The sequence below is a fragment of the Salarias fasciatus genome, chromosome 3 (genome assembly GCF_902148845.1).
Source record: "Salarias fasciatus chromosome 3, fSalaFa1.1, whole genome shotgun sequence".
NCBI classification, from domain to species: domain Eukaryota; kingdom Metazoa; phylum Chordata; class Actinopteri; order Blenniiformes; family Blenniidae; genus Salarias; species Salarias fasciatus.
In genome coordinates this window covers 4,563,507-4,581,185 of record NC_043747.1, presented here as the reverse complement: position 1 = coordinate 4,581,185, position 17,679 = coordinate 4,563,507, and the positions used below count along the sequence as shown (strand labels likewise).

At 44.4% G+C, this 17,679-nt stretch overlaps 1 protein-coding gene across 1 annotated transcript; it reads right to left on the bottom strand.

Annotated features, from left to right (window-relative positions):
- Positions 1-7,481: 7,481 nt before the first annotated feature.
- Positions 7,482-15,091, bottom strand: LOC115383342 (cysteine and histidine-rich domain-containing protein 1). The gene is made up of 11 exons (XM_030085522.1): positions 14,904-15,091; positions 13,784-13,833; positions 12,855-12,911; positions 12,129-12,283; positions 11,831-11,934; positions 10,639-10,691; positions 10,234-10,304; positions 9,938-10,040; positions 9,026-9,145; positions 8,530-8,592; positions 7,482-8,032 (listed from the first exon to the last, which is right to left on the bottom strand). The coding sequence occupies exons 1-11, from the start codon at positions 14,965-14,967 to the stop codon at positions 7,565-7,567; spliced, it is 1,308 nt and encodes a 435-aa protein (XP_029941382.1). The 5' UTR covers positions 14,968-15,091; the 3' UTR covers positions 7,482-7,564.
- Positions 15,092-17,679: the final 2,588 nt, after the last annotated feature.

The window sequence follows — 17,679 nt, the reverse complement described above, 5'->3', positions numbered from 1 at the left end:
AATGGACATGCATTTGTGGGATGAGCAGCAAAATTGATGAATGATTTGCTCAATGTTCTCTGCCAAAGTCTGAAAGCTTTGATAAAACTTATAGCCAGAAAGCAGAGTTGCAATGAGAAATAATCTAGAAAACTCAGATATTCTCTCTGTGTTTGATTGAAATCACCAACAATGAACAGGAGCTGCACGGTTAAAATCAAAATTTTCTTTATTGACAGGTTACATATTGTTTTGGAGACAGGACTACAGAGCAAACCTCCACCAACAGGTAAGATTTTCTCTCTGAACTTGCTGCTCTGGTGGCTTCATGGCTTTATCTTGTAGCAGCGTACACCACATGTGGCTCCAGCTCTTTCTCAGCTGTTTGCCTTCTTCCACGGTTTGTTCTGGGCTGGAACGTCACTGCTGCATAGACTCCTGACTCTGTGAATGAAAGCATTTGCAGTTGGTCATCTGATATAAGATCATATGCTCCAGTGTAAATGAAATTACTTGAGTGTTCTGAGAAATCAGACCAACGGTACATCTCTCAGAGATTTGGACTGAATTCTGGCACTCCACCCTGAGCTTCACCCTGGGGGTCGGGGGCGGGGGGGGCGGCTGTTCCGGCGACGGTGGAGCTTCTGATTTTGAAAACCAAGGCAACGATGACCACGATCAGGAAAACGATCAAACCTCCCAGGAGCATGTTGGTTGAGTTCTGTGAATCAGGAAGTGTTTCTACAACAAAGACATCAAGACCGACATGCTTTTGTTCAGAATTCAGCTTGAAAATGATTTCACACTACAGACGATTCTCACCTTGCATCTTTAAATAGGTGTGATTGAAGATGTCCATGCCACTGTTTTTGTAATGTCCACAGAAGTACAGGCCAAAGTCTGATAAATCCACTGGTTTGATGTTCAGGAAGATGTGACTGCTGTTGGAAGTCATTGTGAATCTTCCATTTTTAAATCCAGCATAGAGCGTTGCGTTGCCATCAGAGCTGAGCATAACTGAGATGTGACTGATGCTGGATTCACTGTTGGTCAGCCTGTACCAAACAACAGGAGTGACCATATTGGTGAAGTTGGAGCACAGCATTGTGGCTTCTTCACCAGGCAGAACCTCAACGGTGCGGAAATCACCAACGGAGGAAGAGATCCAACCTGCAACAAACAAGTTTTGCTGTTGAAAAGCTCAGTAAGTTCATTCTGTGGACAAACAGAAGGAAAGTTTGAAATTTGTTGTATTTAGTTGAAGTCAATAAAAGTGGATGTACTCACAGAATATAGAAAGTAAAGCTGAGATCAAGGTCAGGGTCTCCATCATTCCTACACTGAGATGTTTGTAGCTGATCTGACTGAAGTCTCTCTGACAGTGACTTCCGTATGAAGAGGTGGGGTCGTCTCTGGGTGTCAGGTTGTGTGGGCGCTTCTACGGAAATGAAGACCCTAAAAGAACAGGACAGAATTATCATGTCTGATAATTCTTCTGAGAAACTAAAAAAATGTTTTAACCTAAAGATAGGTTGTGTGTCTGTCTTTTTTTCAACGTAGCAACACATCTTGACACAACCATTTCAGTCAGATCAATATAAATCCTGACGACCGTCCTGAAGAATTCCTAAAACAACTTACCTGACAGGTGCTAATGGAGTTATTGTCACATTGACATTTAAACATAAGGGAAGAGAAGATAAGCTTGTAACTTTAGCAGAAGTGGATACCATTTCTCACAAGGTTGAGAGTTTTTATTAGATGTCTCAAGTCACGTGATGTTTGTGGTTGTTGACACTTTAGTTTTTCATTGCATTGTCTATTCAGACAGATGTTGGCTGATCAAAGCTTCAATTGAAGCATGAGAATATATTTGCTCTCTTACCAGATAGTGCAGCCATTTCCTGTCTCTCCTTCCCTGACAGACTGATTCGTTGTTCTGTTTTGTGTTTGTCTGTCCAGACATCTAAGATCCCCTTCTATTCACATATTGGATATCTCATTGTGTTTGAAGGTTGAAAATTAACTAAGACTAAAAATGAAAAGATCTTTACAGAAGGGTGATTTCAGTTCTCCACATAGAAGTAGCAAGGGAAGTGAGTAAGTAATACTTATAAAACACGAGGAACAACAAAATATACTTGGAAAACAACAACGATATTCCATCCCTGAATCCATCCATGCATCCATGATTTACAGCTCCTCTGGGACCGGGTCTTGGGGTCAGCAGTCTAATCAGGGATGCCCAGACTTTCCTCCAGCTCTTCCTGCAGGATCCTGAAGCGTTACCTAGGCCAGCTGAGAGACATCGTCTCTTCAGCGTGTCCTAGGTCTTCCCCGGGGTCTTTTCCCAGTGGGACATGCCTGAAAGTCCTCCCTAGGGAGGCGTCCAGGAGGCGTTCTTAAAAAGATACCCAAGCCTTGTCCTTTCGGTCATGATCCAAACCTCATGACCATAGGTGAGGGTAGGAATTTAGATTTACCGGTAAATCGAGAGCTTTGCCTTTCGGCTCAGCTCCTTCTTCATCACGATAGACCAATACAACCACCGCATCACTGCAGATGCTGCACCGATCCGCCTGTCAACCTTACGCTCCATCTTTCCCCCAGTTGTGAACAAAAGTCCAAGATACTTAAACTCCTCTGCTTGGGGCAGGGTCTCTCTGCCGACCTGGAGAGGACAGACCACCCTCCCTAATCCTCATCCCCATTGCTTCACACTTGGCTGCCAACTGCCCCAGAACATAATGGCCAGGTTTGATGAAGCCAACAGGACAACATCACCTGCAAAAAGCAGAGATGAAATCCTGTGGACCCTGAACCGGACCCCCCTTCAGCCCCTGGCTGTGTCTGGAAATTCTGTCCTTAAAAATTATGAACAGAATTGGTGACAACGGGCAATCCTGCTTTCTTGCGGCGCTAGACGGTTTGCCAGAATTTCTTTGAGGCTGATCAATAGTTCTCCATTACCTCCAGAACTCCTCCCAGACCCGAGTTTTTGCCTCCACAACCACTCGGGCTGCAGTTCGCTTGGCCTTCCGGTTCCTGTCAGCTGCTTCTGGAGTCCCACGAACCAACAAGGCTCGATAGGACTCCTTCTTCAGCTTGACGGCAGCCCTTACTTCCGGTGTCCACCACCGGGTTCGGAGGTTGCCGCCAGGGCAGCACCGGAGACCTTACGACCACAGCTCCGGGCAGCTGCTTTGATAATGGAGGTGGAGAACATGGTCCACTTGGACTCAATGTCCCCAGCCCCCCTCATTATCTGGAAGAAGCTCTCCTGGTGGTGGAAGTTGAAAACCATGCTGACAGAGGGTTCTGACAGATGCTCCCAAAAGACCCTCACAACAAATTTGGGTCTGCGAAGTCTGTCCAGTTTCCTCCTCCACCAGCGAATCCAACTCACCTCCAGGTGGTGATCGGTCGACAGCTCTGCTCCTCTCTTTGTCCGAGTGTCCAAAACATGAGGTCAGAGGCCAGATGACACAACAACAAAGTCGATTATCGACCTCCGACCTAGGGTGTCCTGGTGCCAAGTGCACCTGGACCCCCCCGTGCTTGAACACGGTTATCCTTATGGCAAACTATGAATAGCATAGAATTCCAACAACAGAACACCACTCGGGTTCAGATCAGGGAGGCTGTGCATCCCAATCACCCCCCTCCAGGTCTCACTGTCACTGCCCACGTGAGCCTTGAAGTCCCCCAGTAGAACAATGGAGTCCCCAGTCGGAGCACTGTCCAGCACCCCTCCCAGGGACTCCAAGAAGACCGGGTACTCTGCACTGCTGTTCGGCCTGTAAGCCAAGACAACAGTGAGGCAACTGTCCCCGACCCAAAGGCGCAGGGATGCGACCCTCTCGTTCACTGGGGTGAACTCCAACACATGGCGGCTGAGTTGTGGGGCTACAAGCAAACCCGCACCAGACCACCGCCTCTCACTGCGGGCAACGCCAGAGAAGTGGAGAGTCCAGCCCTTCTCGAGAGGTTGGGTTCCAGAGCCCCGGCTGTGTGTAGAGGTTGTAATGGAAATTTTATGTATCTGATGCATGTGATGGTCATCAACTTTAAGTAGACTCCTTAGCAGACGGCCCCCTGGACTCCTGACACCAAGCAAACCCAAATGGGGGTTTCTTTCCTGTTTGTCCTGTTGCATTTTAAGCAGATGTGTCTCCCCCTGACCGGGCGTAATCTCCAAATGGTATCTGTGGTCTGTATGCTGTTCTTCTCTGATGCATCAGCAGCCACAGGGGGTTGAAGTAGGTTGGGTGGTTGGAGTTGTTCCTTTGTCACTTCATATGTTAAATATGTGTCCCTTCCTATCTGAGGGCAGCCTCTAAGACATGTTAATGACATTAACATGTCTGCCCCTGGCCACAGGGGTTCAGGGCAGGGTATAAATATCAGTCTGTATCACAGAACTTGAGAACTCACACTGACTGAGCAGCTGTGACTTCTCTCCTGTTGCAACTGGAAATAAAGGAACCAATAAGGAACTCATCGTTGGTGCATTTATTAATAGAATTTCCACAACAAGGTGAGCCCGACTATATCTAGCCGGTACCTCTCAACCTCCCTCACAAGCTTAGACTCCTTCCCCCCCAACGCAGTGACATTCCATGTCCTAAGAGCCATTCTCTGTATCCGGGGATCAGGTCACCGGGCACCCTGCTGCCGGCTGCCACCCAATCCAAACTACGCCTGGCCCCTACGGTTCCCTCTGCTGGTGGTGAGTACACTGGAGGTCAGGCCCATGTCGTCCGTTTGGGCTGAGCCCAGCCGGGCCCCATGGGGAAAGGTCCGGTCGAGCCCCAACCCCAGGCCTAGCTCCAGGGTGGGGCCCCGGCTGCGCCACATGAACCGACGTCGTGGTCCTTGTTTTAGCTCTGCTCATACGGGCTTTTTCCCTGCTCTTAGTCTGACCCGTCACCCAGTAACTGTTCACCGTGGGAGACCCTACCAGGGGCATAAAGCCCCCGACAACATGGCTCCTGGGATCATGTGGGACCAACTCCCCCACCACGTTCAGGGGGGAGACAAAAACGATAAGATTATGAGAAAGTTATTCAGATAGGCCTTTGTTTGACCTGTAGCTGCTTGATTTTAGAAGTTAAAAGATTCTGACAGGGTCATTTAAAGGCTCAACATGCTGCTTAACGGCTGGCATTCCCCAGACATGAACTTGTGTTTTGACTTGTGGATGTTTATGTGGCAGGATGGGTGTGTTTAGTGTCGTTCTCCGCCTATTGGCTGGGGGCGCTATAAAAACCCCTCGTACGTCTGGGTTGTCCTCTGGTTCTCACACTTCCGGGTTGGTGCTGGCTGGTAGCGGTGTTTCGTGAGAGCAGTATCGCGATGGCTCCGGGGAGCACGTCAAGCGCATGCCGCAGCAGCTGTAGATCGGGTGCGTGGGTCCCGATAGTCCGGTGCTGGCCTGAGCATTTGCCCCACTAACGGAAGTAGGAAGTGGTCCTGTCCTGTTCGAGCCCCGTTCCCAGCGCAGGCACACCACGGCTGTCTTTGTCTTTGTCTTTGTTCGTCCTGGAGCTGCTGTCATATAAAATGTTGATCCTGAATTGTGTCTTCGATACGGTGGCGTGTTGGTGTGGGCCAGCCCAACCGCGCACGGGACTTTTGACTGAAATGAAGCGCTCGCCTCTGTGTGTACTTCAAAACGATAATTTAAACGAACTCAACTAAGAAGAGAATAAATTATTGTAAACTTGGAACCTTTGTACTCCTTTTGTCAACCGGTGAACCTGTGTGTCCGTCTGTGTCACTGGGAAAGTTGAGGGGAATAATTAAAATCTTCCAAATTGACCTCACACACCACCCTGTTACAATGTAATAGAGTGGTGTGTGTGTGAGGTCAATTCGGATGATTGTATGCTTGACGCGCTCCCCCGGAGCCATCGTGATACTGCTCTCACGAAACACCGCTACCAGCCAGCACCAACCCGGAAGTGCAAGAACCAGAGGACAACCCAGACGTACGAGGGGTTTTTATAGCGCCCCCCAGCCAATAGGCTGAGAACGACACTAAACACACCCATCCTGCCACATTTAGAATGACCAGGAAAAGCTCCAGAGTGTGAAAAGAAGAAGGGTGTTTCTTCATTTCTTTAATCTTGCAGCTGAAGACGTGAAACTGTCCTCTCAGTGCTCCGGCTTTAGCTCGCTGCCCCTTGCTGTTGACTCTTTTTCTATTTTTGGGATTTCTCAAATCAAATCCACGCCCGCCGTGTTGGTCCGCTGTTCACGCTGTTCCAAACCTGTAGGAGATTCTATACGAAGCAGATTGTTTCCATGGTTTCACCGGAGTGAGGAAAACATGGCAGCTTTCTGGCTTTATTCTTTCTCATTTGTCCGTCAGTCAGAACGATGATGGAATTCATCTTTCAGACAGCGTTTGTGTCGGCGTCACTTGGTCTTCGCTGAGTGAAATAAACCAAAGCGATGTGCGCACCGTGAAGAGTGTGTGGGTGAGGTTTGGTTCATATCACACACACACACACACACACACACACACACACACACACACACACACACACACAGTCTTGTATTTCTATCCTTGTGGGGACCGTCCATTGACTCCCATTCATGTCTAGCCCCTAACCCTGACCCTTACCCTAACCCTAACCCACACCACAACAAAGCCTAACCCTAAAGAAATGTTTTTGCACTTTTACTTTTTTCAGTAACAACAACATGGTCAAGAAAACACTGTTTCTCCTACTTAGGACCAGAAAAAGGTCCCCACAAGGCACGTCGTTCCACGTTTTGCTATCCTTGTGGGGACATTTGGCCCCGACAAGGATAGAAATACAAGAACACACACACACACACACACACACACACACACACACACACACACACACACACGTCTTGTTTGGTAACAACAGTCATAATGATAATGACAATAATGTGTCTAAACACAGCCTGAGCGTGACTCATGAAGACTGAACTGTTGTTTACTGCACTTATTACACTTTCAAATTTGTCTTTATTAGATAGACAAAGTGGACTTATTAAAAGTACCAATTTTATACATATAATGATTAAAAAGTTGACCCCCCCCCCATCCACCGCTCAGTGGTTCAGTCTATTTTCTCTCCTGTGACCAAGTCGAGGAAACGTTCAATAATCAGATTCAGTTGTGAGATTTTGTGCTCTAAAGACTAAAAGCTTTAATTCTGCTTAACGTTCAAAATAAAAGAGTCAGATGCTTTTATTTGCTTGAATCTTTTGTGTGAAGGCAGCAGAATCAGAGCCTTAATTGTTGTGTTTTAAAGGTTAGTACACTTTTGTTCACACATCTCATAGATTTATTCTAATTTTCTTTATCTATAGAGAACTTTCTGAATACTGCATCTCTATGGGAATTAAACATATTTGTCAAAACTTTTTATTTTTTATCGATACTTCAGTGTACAGTTTTATCAAAAGTTCATCTGGGTGACATTTATCTGATATTTGAAGAAAGAAGCATCACAGTTTCTGTGGTTTAACTTTATTAAAAACAAAGGATCAAAGGTCAAAGGTCAAGCGGTGTCTCGTGTCCCTGCAGGGAGCTGCTGGTCTGGGGTCAGGCCTCGTCCTGGTCGTGGTCCTCCAGCTCCGGCATGTCCTCGAAGCCGTCCTGCTCCTCCTCCAGCCTCCTCTGCTCCTCCAGCCTCCTCCTCTCCTCCTCCGCCCTCCTCCTGTCCTCCATGGCCCGCCTCATCTCCTCCTCCACCTCCTTCCTCTTCCTCTGCACCTCCTCCTCCCTCCTCTCCTCCTTCTCCTGCCTCCTCCTCTCCTTCAGCTGCCGGTTCTCCTCTGTGTCATAGGCCCACTCCTCGTCCGAGTCGCTGATGTCGTCGTCCTCGATGTCCCAGCCGGGCGCCGCCGGCTCTTCACCGCCGCCGCCGCCCAGCTCCTCCTCCGCCGGCTCCGGCTCCGGCTTGTAGTTGGGATCCTCCAGTTTGCCCCAGGACACCTGGTCGGCCTTCCGGAGCGTGACCTCCACTTTGGAGGGCAGCATGTTGACGGAGCTCTGCTTGGTGTTGATCACCTGCAGGACAGACGAGGACAATTCACAAATAAAACTCATAAAACTTCCTGACTGGACGACTTTAAAAATTGCTGAAAAACGTGGAAATTTTGAGAAATTCAAGAGTGAATTTTTATAATTTTCATCAAAGTCTCAATCAAACTCGAAGCTTTTGGACTCAGAAAGAAGCAGAAGTTTGAACCACTGAACCAGTTTGAGTTTATTTCTGTTTAAAATATGAAGAAATGCTCAAGACGAGAGCGTAACGTTACAAAAGTGAAAATAAAGACTAAATAATAACGTGCGTATTCATTACGAATCATAATGTGTGTAAAGCAGGCTGGATTGTGAAGCAGTGGTTCGCTCTCTCGCCTCACAGCGAGAAGGTCACAGGTTGGAGTGCCAACTGGGCCCCTCTGTGTGGAGACTGCATGTTCTCCCTGTGTGTGTGAGGAGTTTCCTGCCACAACACACACACACACACACACACACACACACACACACACACTGGTACTCACCCCCCAGAGGTGGAAGTCCCTCTTAAAGAGTTTATTATTCTCAAAGTGGATCTGACAGGACAGCTGGAGAGAAGAAACAGAGGATTCACTTTATTACACATTAAACAAACTTAGATTTGACCAAAACTTTATCTGAACATGTTTTCATGATTTTTTTTTTTACTAATGAAATTTAATGAAATTAGAATAATTATTTTATGCATCAATATCGGATGATTTAATGTCTTATTAATCAAGACTAATGAACATCAGTTAATATATAATATTGTCTGACACTGAATGCTTAGCTATGAAAAATTGTACATGTTGTTTTAAATTACTTTATGAAATCTAATAAAGATATTAATGAGCCATAACAACCTTTTTTCACTGATGGTGATCAATTGATTATTTAGGAATTATTTTATAAAAATGACTATAAAAATGACACATTACATTAATGAATTACTGCAAGTATTTTGTGTATATTTGTGTATGTGTGTGTTTTCTGGCTCACCACAGTCCGGTTGGCGTTCACACTGGAGAGCTGTGGGTTTGCGTTCTTGGCATAAATGGTCACGACCACATTGTTTCCAGTCTGATGCCAGTCGTGTCGACACGCCACCTTCTTCTTGTCCTGGACACACACACACACACACACACACACACACACACACACAGAGTATCAGAGGGACGAACAACATCAGAAAAACCTCCTGAAGTTAACAATTCTCTATTTATTATAGTTTACATCAGTTTTTACATTATTAAACATGACTTATCTAACAGAATCCTGCTTTTCTGTCTACAATCATCGATCATTCCTCCTGTTATTATTATTTTATTTGAAAAGAAAGAAACAGCTGAGGCAGGAAGTAACTCGGTTCCCTGCTGGGAACAATGCTGCAGCCACAAGATGATTGATTTTTTTTACATTTTTAATTCTAAATGATATTTTCTCAGCTGTGCACTGTGAACCAGCCCTAGAGGTCAAAATTATATTTATTTATTTTACTTTTCATTTTTTTCTTTCATTATTCATTTCATAATGTTTTTATTTAAATTTGTTATTTTATTCTATGTATGTGCTTTCTCGTCCATATCGGAATTAAGATGAAAATAATCTAAATTGTAGATTCATTATTTTAATTACTTATATTTTACTTTCTTTTATTTCCATTTTTATTCTTTCATTATCTATATGATTCATAATATTTTTATTAGTTTAAAATTTCATTTTGTCATTGTTAACCAGGGCTAAATTTCTTTTTATGTATTTATTTATTTATTTGTGCATTTATTTAGTTTTATCATTAAAAAAAAACACAAACATTCTGTTCCATTTTTTTTACTCCATATATATTATTATTGAATACTTCGTTTTCAAATTTCTTGTTTCATTATTTGACCTGACGGTTGCTGAGTTCACCTGTTTGGGGATCCAGCGGTGGTTTCCGGAGCTGCAGCCCTTCTGGTCCAGGAAGGCGTTGAAGTCTGTCGTCTTTATGCAGCAGCAGCTCCAGTACTTATATCTGAGCACACACACACACACACGCAAATTCAAATAATATGAATTAGATTTCATTTTATTTTCTTATATTAATTTTATTTTATTTTATAATAATTTTATTATTAAAGTCTTCTTTTTGTTTCCGTTTCAAACTATTTGGAAAAAGTCTTTTATTTTGAAAGGCCAGTTCCTGCCGTGTTGGCGGCTCTTCTCACCCCTCGTGGAAGACGGGCGCTCCGGGGTGGTGTGTGCACACCTGGCGGTCTGTCTCCGGGCCTTCATACACCTGAACACACGGACGCAGCATCAGCACCCGGTCAGACATCTGTGAGGTCAAAGGTCACGCTCCGGAGCACCCAGTCAGCTTTTATTTGATCAGTGTCAAAGGTGCAAATCGACCATATTTCCACTTCTTATATGTTCTCATATATTCTCAGGTAAAGTAATAATTAATTTTAAATACCGATCAGTAATCAGTAGTTTCAGATGATTGATAAACGTTGGTGAAGTTTGCATGTTATTGCCTCAGTTCCCCACTAGATGGTGCTCTTCATAAACTTTAAAAAACTCAACAGTGTGTGTGTACGTGCGTGCACACAAACACACTCACACACACTCACTGTTTTGCAGCCTGAGTTCTTGCAGCGGGTTCCTGGGAGGACCGCCTGGCTGTCTGCAGGAACCGAGGAGAAGAAGAAGAAGAAGAAGGAAAAGTGTCGTTAATCAACCAGTTCTTCTCAAATAATCCAGGAACAAATGCTTTTTGTTTTTTTCTTCTGTTTCCGGCTGCAGCTGCAAACCGGCAGTGAGGTAAAGTCATTTACTGCAGATGTTCTGGAAGGTGAAGAGAAACTACTGCACGGAAATGGAACGTTTCTGCACTTTCTTTGCATTTTATAAAAGTCCTATAACACCGTCTGTCATTGGAAAGCACCGTGAAACTTGAATCCCAGATTAGTGTCGGGTAATATTAAAAAAAAAAAAAAAAAAAAAAGAAAGAACAAAAAACCGCCACAAAATTTTAGTGGAAAAGCTGATTCTTTGGTTATGTAATAATAACGTAAAAACACTTCTGTGTAGTTAATCTGCAAAGTGATGTTAAAGTATTGTCTTACAATGTCTTGTTTTCACTAGATTAGACTATTTCACTAGATTAAAAAATTAGTGCAAAGAATATGTAAAACACTATTGAGTTTTTTAAGATAATTTAACCCGTTTTAAAATAATGCAGCTGCATCATAGCACATTAATGCAGCGTTCTCTCTGTTAAATACAAAACTATTGCTAAACTTTTCAACTGCATTGACTGGAAATACATTTACAGCTTTGTTTACAGAATATTATTATATTGATAATGATTATATATATATATATATATATATATATATATATATATATATATATATATATATATATATATATATATATATATATATGTATATGATTATAACCTATAGAAAATCCTTATTGTGAGAAATGATACTGAGGAAGACAAAACCTATGAATGAATGAAAAAAAAATCATTGTTTTCTCACAGTGACCATGAAAATGTAACTCTATAGTGAAGATAATGTAGAATTATTGTATAAAAACACAAATGAAATGTTTAATTTACAATATATTTTTTTTTAGAATTAATGAAAACTGTGCAAAGTTTCTATATGAAAATGCATGTTGAATGATAAAATTCCTGCTTTCTGCAGCACATTTTTCCAAAAAACCCAGAAGTGAATCCGTCTTCTGCTCCTGCAGGAAGCAGAAAGTCCAGAAAAGCTCGGTAACGTAGGTTCTCCTGTTTCTCCTGTTTCTCACCTTTCTTCTCGCTCTCGCCGTTCAGGCTGATGTCCAGCTTCTCCAGCGCCTGGACCAGCGACGCCGACACTTTGTGGGGCAGCTTGGTCATGGGCTCGTCACCCCTGCACACACACACACACACACACACACACACACACACACACACACACAGAGGGAGAGAGAGATAAAGCTCAGTGAGGGGAGTGTGCAGCGGTGTAAAAGGTGTTATCTGCTGCATTATTAATTCCCAGGATGCTGCAAGCTGACCCTGCGCTGACCTCGCAGCACACACACACACACACACACACACACACACCGGGGCCGCTCCTTCTGCAGCGTCTCTGCGGACTTGGGCCCCTGGTAGATGATCTCCTGCTCGCCGCAGGGCCTGGTCTCCGCCTTGTTGGACGTGACCTCCGGCCTCAGGGGCTCCTGGGGCTTCTGGTTGCTGTGGCGTCCGCGGGTGCATCCCTGAGGGGGGGGACAGCGGGCGGGACATGTCTCACTCCCTTCACTGATAAACCCTTCATTTCATGCCTGCAGCGTGCAGAGCGGCTGTTCAGTTGATCTCATCCTCACTTCCACGTGAAGAGCTCGCACCCCAACGCCCAATCAGACGCTTTAAACTGTTTGCATAATTGATTGGGATTGGAGTGGAGGCTCTGCGCTCACACACACTCCTTCTACACACACGTTTCTGCTAATTACATCCAGAAATCACCAATCAGGATCAGTTTCCTGCAGGATGAAGTAGCAATTCTATATCTATACCTCTATATCTATATCTAAATATCTATATATCTACATATATTCACCGTTAACCACAGCACTGGGCTGGAAGGGGAGGACTGGTTTTGTATCGACCGGCTGGATTCCACATGAAAGAGTTTCCACTCCGCAAACTTTCTCTTCCACCTGATTAAAGTTTCATCAAAGCAGCTGAATATTTTTCCAGCTCATTTACAACCATTCAGATTCAGCAGAGAGGAATCACTGCTTCCTCTCTTCATCGTCATCATCATCATCATCATCATCCTCCTACCTTGATGGAGAGGAACTCGGAGAAGTCTGTGGTTCTCTTCCTGCAGCAGGACCAGCCCTGAAACACACACATGTCCGTTAAACTGCAGACAGACTGACATTAATCACTGAACTTATCATTTTATTTACATTTACAGTAAAAACCAAGACTGGGCGGTCAGTCTGAGGGACTCATTTCAAATGCTCATTATGAATGTTATTGATTAAAGAAGAAAGATTATTGTGGGACTTCACCACAAGAAATCCTCAAAAAGAAAAAGAACCAGAATTATAGCGAAGGGAAAGAAAACTGTTTATCATAGTTTGTTTCATTAATTAAAGGTGCTGTAGGCAGGATTCCGCATCTCCGCCATCTTGCTTAGGGTTACCTAAGCAAGATGGCGATTTCACCCATCTAAGACGGCGATTTGAAACCCAGCACGGCCAATCCTGTCCTGTTTTCTCTGACATCACGCCCTTACGCAAGTTAAGCCCCTCCCACAAGAATGTGTGACGAACGCCCCTCGACCAATCACGGTTAGAGCCTCAGGGGCTCTTCTGATTGGTCAAAGATACCTGGAGCTGTGGAGATTCCTTTTCAGCTCAGAACAGAGACAGATGGAAACGCTGCGCCCTCGCGGTAGAGCAATTATGCTACACTCCTAAAGGATTATCAATGGATACTCTAACATTTAATCCAAAGAAAACGGAAAAATTAGCATTGACTAGCAAAATCCTGCCTACAGCACCTTTAATTTAAAAAAAACCCAGAAATATAAAACAGCTGATAAGTCGGAGGCAACATTTTGGGTGGTAAAAATCAAAAACATCAGGTAAATAAACTGAATTCTCATCTTCCTGCATCCTCCTGGACTCACTTCACCCCCTTGTGGTGCAGAGGGGTATTACACAACTCATACTGTGTGTCTGAACCGAGGAGCTTCACTTTACCTTCAGAGCATCGTGGAAGATTGGAACTCCGGGATGGAAGAGACACGAGTCTGTGAGAGACCAGAGACCAGAGACCAGGGATCAGGGATCAGGGATCAGAGACCAGAGACCAGAGACCAGAGACCAGGGATCAGAGACCAGAGACCAGAGACCAGGGATCAGAGACCAGAGACCAGAGACCAGGGATCAGAGACCAGAGAACAGAGGTGACAACAAAGACCAGAGATCAGTGAGAAACCAGAGACCAGGGATCAGGGATCAGAGACCAGAGACCAGAGACCAGAGACCAGGGATCAGAGACCAGAGACCAGGGATCAGGGATCAGAGACCAGAGACCAGGGATCAGAGACCAGGGATCAGGGATCAGAGACCAGGGATCAGGGATCAGAGACGGACAGCCAGGTGTCATGTGGACACACTGGAGTGTGTGTCAGCAGTGTTTACCAGGATTATGTAACAACAGTGTGTACTGACAGTGTGTGTCAGCAATCTTGTACTAAAATTGTGTAGTAACAGTGTGTACCAGCAGTGTGTAACAAGGTTGTGTAATAACAGTGTGAGTCACTAGTGTGTATCAGTGTGTAGCAGTGTGTATCATTGTGTAGCAGCTGTTCCAGGGTCAGTGCGGTGTGGACACACGCCGGACCCTTATAAGGAAGTCAGGCAGGGAAACGTGGCCGCTCGCTCACACTGTCACACACACACTCTCACACACATTATAAAGTTTCACTGAAAACACAACGTATCCACCCAGGAAGCAGCAGTTTCACAGTTTGTTCCTCTGATTTCACTGCAGGTTCGGTGTAATTCTGATGTGAGAAGCTTCCTATGGCTTCCTTCACATGGAGCCATCTGCAGCAGATCTGCTCTCAGCTGATCAAAGTCAAGCTGTCCATGTGGGAGGACATGGGTCTGGAAAAATCTTTTTAAAATTTCACTTAATACTACGACATCTGAGGATTTGATGAGATGTTATAAATTTTCCTCAGAGTGAGAATTCGTCTCGTAAAAACAAAGAAAATACATAAAACTCTGATTGTTTTTGGAGGTTCATGAAGACAGAACCTGAGAGTCAGCAGCGTCTGAGCATCATGGGAAGGAGGAAGGAATAAAGACTGACCGTCTGGGTTCCTGCTGGAGTCAAACTTCTGTCCACAGCCTTTGTTGTAGCACAGCAGAGACATGTCGGCCTCTCGGTTCTGGAACGGCTTCTTCTTCTTCACCCGTAGGTCTGCTTCTGCTTCTGCTTCTGCTTCTGCTTCTGCCGGCCTGTTGTTGTGGAGTTATACTCTGAGGCAGGAGTCCAGAAGTTTCTCCAGGCAGGCAGAAAGAGGAGAGGAGGGGTGGTCGTCTTCTAGAGAGAGTGAAGAGGGGGTCTCTCTCTCTCTCTCTCTCTCGCTCTCTCTGAATGAAGGGTAAAAATAGCGCCTCTCCTCCCCCCTCATTCACAGCTGTCAGGACTTATCTGGAGGTGAGGGCTTCACATTCCTCCGGCGTCACCCACAGGCCCGACTGGATGCTCCTGGTATATCGGACCAATCACAAGCCTCCGACGCGCCACCTGCTGAGGATGCTGACGGTTCGATTCCCGCACAGAGGAGCCAGAATCACCTGGAAGCTTCATTTACTGCATGTTCATCAGAATCACAGCTGATGGGGAGAGCTGAGCAGTTCCCCTGATTTGAAGCGTCAGAATGGAATCGAGTACATTAAGCCATGAGTGAAAACTCATTTAAAGTCCATTTATACTGCTGCTAAATGTTAAAAATGGGAAGATTTCAATTTCAATCACTCTCTAGACTTCAGAATAAAGGAAGGAAGCTTCCCAAGGAAGCTTTTCCTCTCTTTTCAGAAGTTTGTTGGTTTTATTCTTGGTAAAAGTGACAAGATGTTTTGGAGTTGGTGCTAAATTACGAAAATTGATTGGATTTCTTGAAGTTTCTCCTCCAGATGAGTTAAAATCTAATAAATTATATTTAAAGGTACAGCATGTAAGATGCTGGTAATACCAGCTTTGTCCACTGGGAGCAGCAGTGAGTCTTATGATCAGCATAATGAATTAAAAGGCTAATGCTAACCCATGTTTAATCTGTTTTCAGCAGGTTCATGCAAGTTATAAACAATTGTTTACATTATATATCGACTTTTCCTTCATGCTAAGCTAAGCTAACGACCTCCAGGCTTCAGTTTAGTCGTATTTAACTTTATTGCACGGTTTATGTTTACTGGATGTAAATGTTTGCTGCGGGAGACATTTCTCCGCCTGTTCACCTTCGTTTTGTTCACACACACACACACACACACACACACACACAGGCTGCTGTCACACACACCGAGCATCCTCCACACAAGTCAAAGCCGTTTATCAGGCCGGCTGCAGCTCGACTGATAGACTTCCCACTCAGCAGCGCGCCGTCATAAACACAAACACGACGCCTGAAATACGAGGCGCGGCGGCGGCCAGAACTTATCCGCGTGACCGCGGAGCCGATGTGGTGAAAACAGCGTCGCTAATCCGGAGGTGTGTTTAAACCCGCCCGGGCGTGGGAGAGCTGCCGTAATCACAGGTGAGAGGCGAGTCTCCGGTCGGCACAACACGGCCAGACGTCGAGGAAACGGTAAAGGTTTCCCACGAGTTCAATGTGAAACACGACGTTCTCTCACCTGAGCAGCATTCAGATCGTCTGCTTTCAAACTGAAAACTCAAGAAATGAGCCAACAGTAACATACAGAGATTGATTTACATAGGAGACTAATAGTTATTTACTTCACTGCTCCTCCAGAAACACCTACGAACTTGAATTTCTTTGATACGATACATTTATTGTATTGGAGAGTAAAGAGGATGGGACCTTGAACCGAACCCTGAGGGACGCCAGAGGCGGCCCAGGTGAGAAAGGATGTGTTTGACTCAGTTTCTGTGCTGAGAAAGGAACCAAACTGAAACTGTTCACTTCTTCTTTCTTCAGAAAACAATCAGCTGCAGGCCTGAACAGAGAACCCAGAGATATTCAAACGTGTGACTTTTTAAAAAGTATTTATTCTTCTGTTTTCTTAATCAAACCCGGTTGGATTTCATATCAAACACTTGGAATCCCACGGAGAATCTTTAATCATGAGCCGACAGCGTTGAGAACTGTTGCCTCAAGCTGCCAGTTTGAAGAGTAAAAGGAGGAGAAAGTAAAGTTTTCTGCTTAAATGAAGGCAGCAAAAGTGAAAAACACAAATATGCATTTAAAAAACTACTTGTTTTTTTCTCACTTTACCAGCTGAAGGTGTTCAGATGTTTTCCTGCTAAAAAAAATCAATCAGCCTGCATCTTGAATCTCCTCCAGAGAATTTCCTCTTCAGTCCATTGATTTGTTCTTAGTAATAATTACTTTCCTTCGCTGAAAGCGAATTCATTATTGATGTTTCACTGTCAAACGAAGCAGCTGCCGTCATTTCCAACGACTCCGTTTCAGTCCCGCAGTTTAAATCAGCTGCGTTTCCATGTAATCCAGTCAAGGTGAGATCAGACACAAACTTCTTTATGTCGGTTTTACTTTGGCCAATCCACGTTAAACTGGGATTTATTTATTTAGGAGGCTCAAAGCAAGTTCATCAGTCATTTAAATGCTGTGAAATGAATTGTTTTAACTTTAAAGAGCAAAAAATGTGATTTTATCAAAATTTTGAGCACATTCCACAATTTCATACTTCAAAAAAAAAAAAAGGACTGTTAATCAATAATAGAAGTCCAGCTTCTTAAAATAAAAGACTTGAACAATAAAATTAAGCTTTTCAAAGAAACGTCTCCCCTGGGAAATCTCAAACGCTTTATTATAAACTGTTCTGGTGAAAACTGTTAAAATGTGAAGAAAGAAGTCTGGAGTCTAAATCATGAGAACACATGT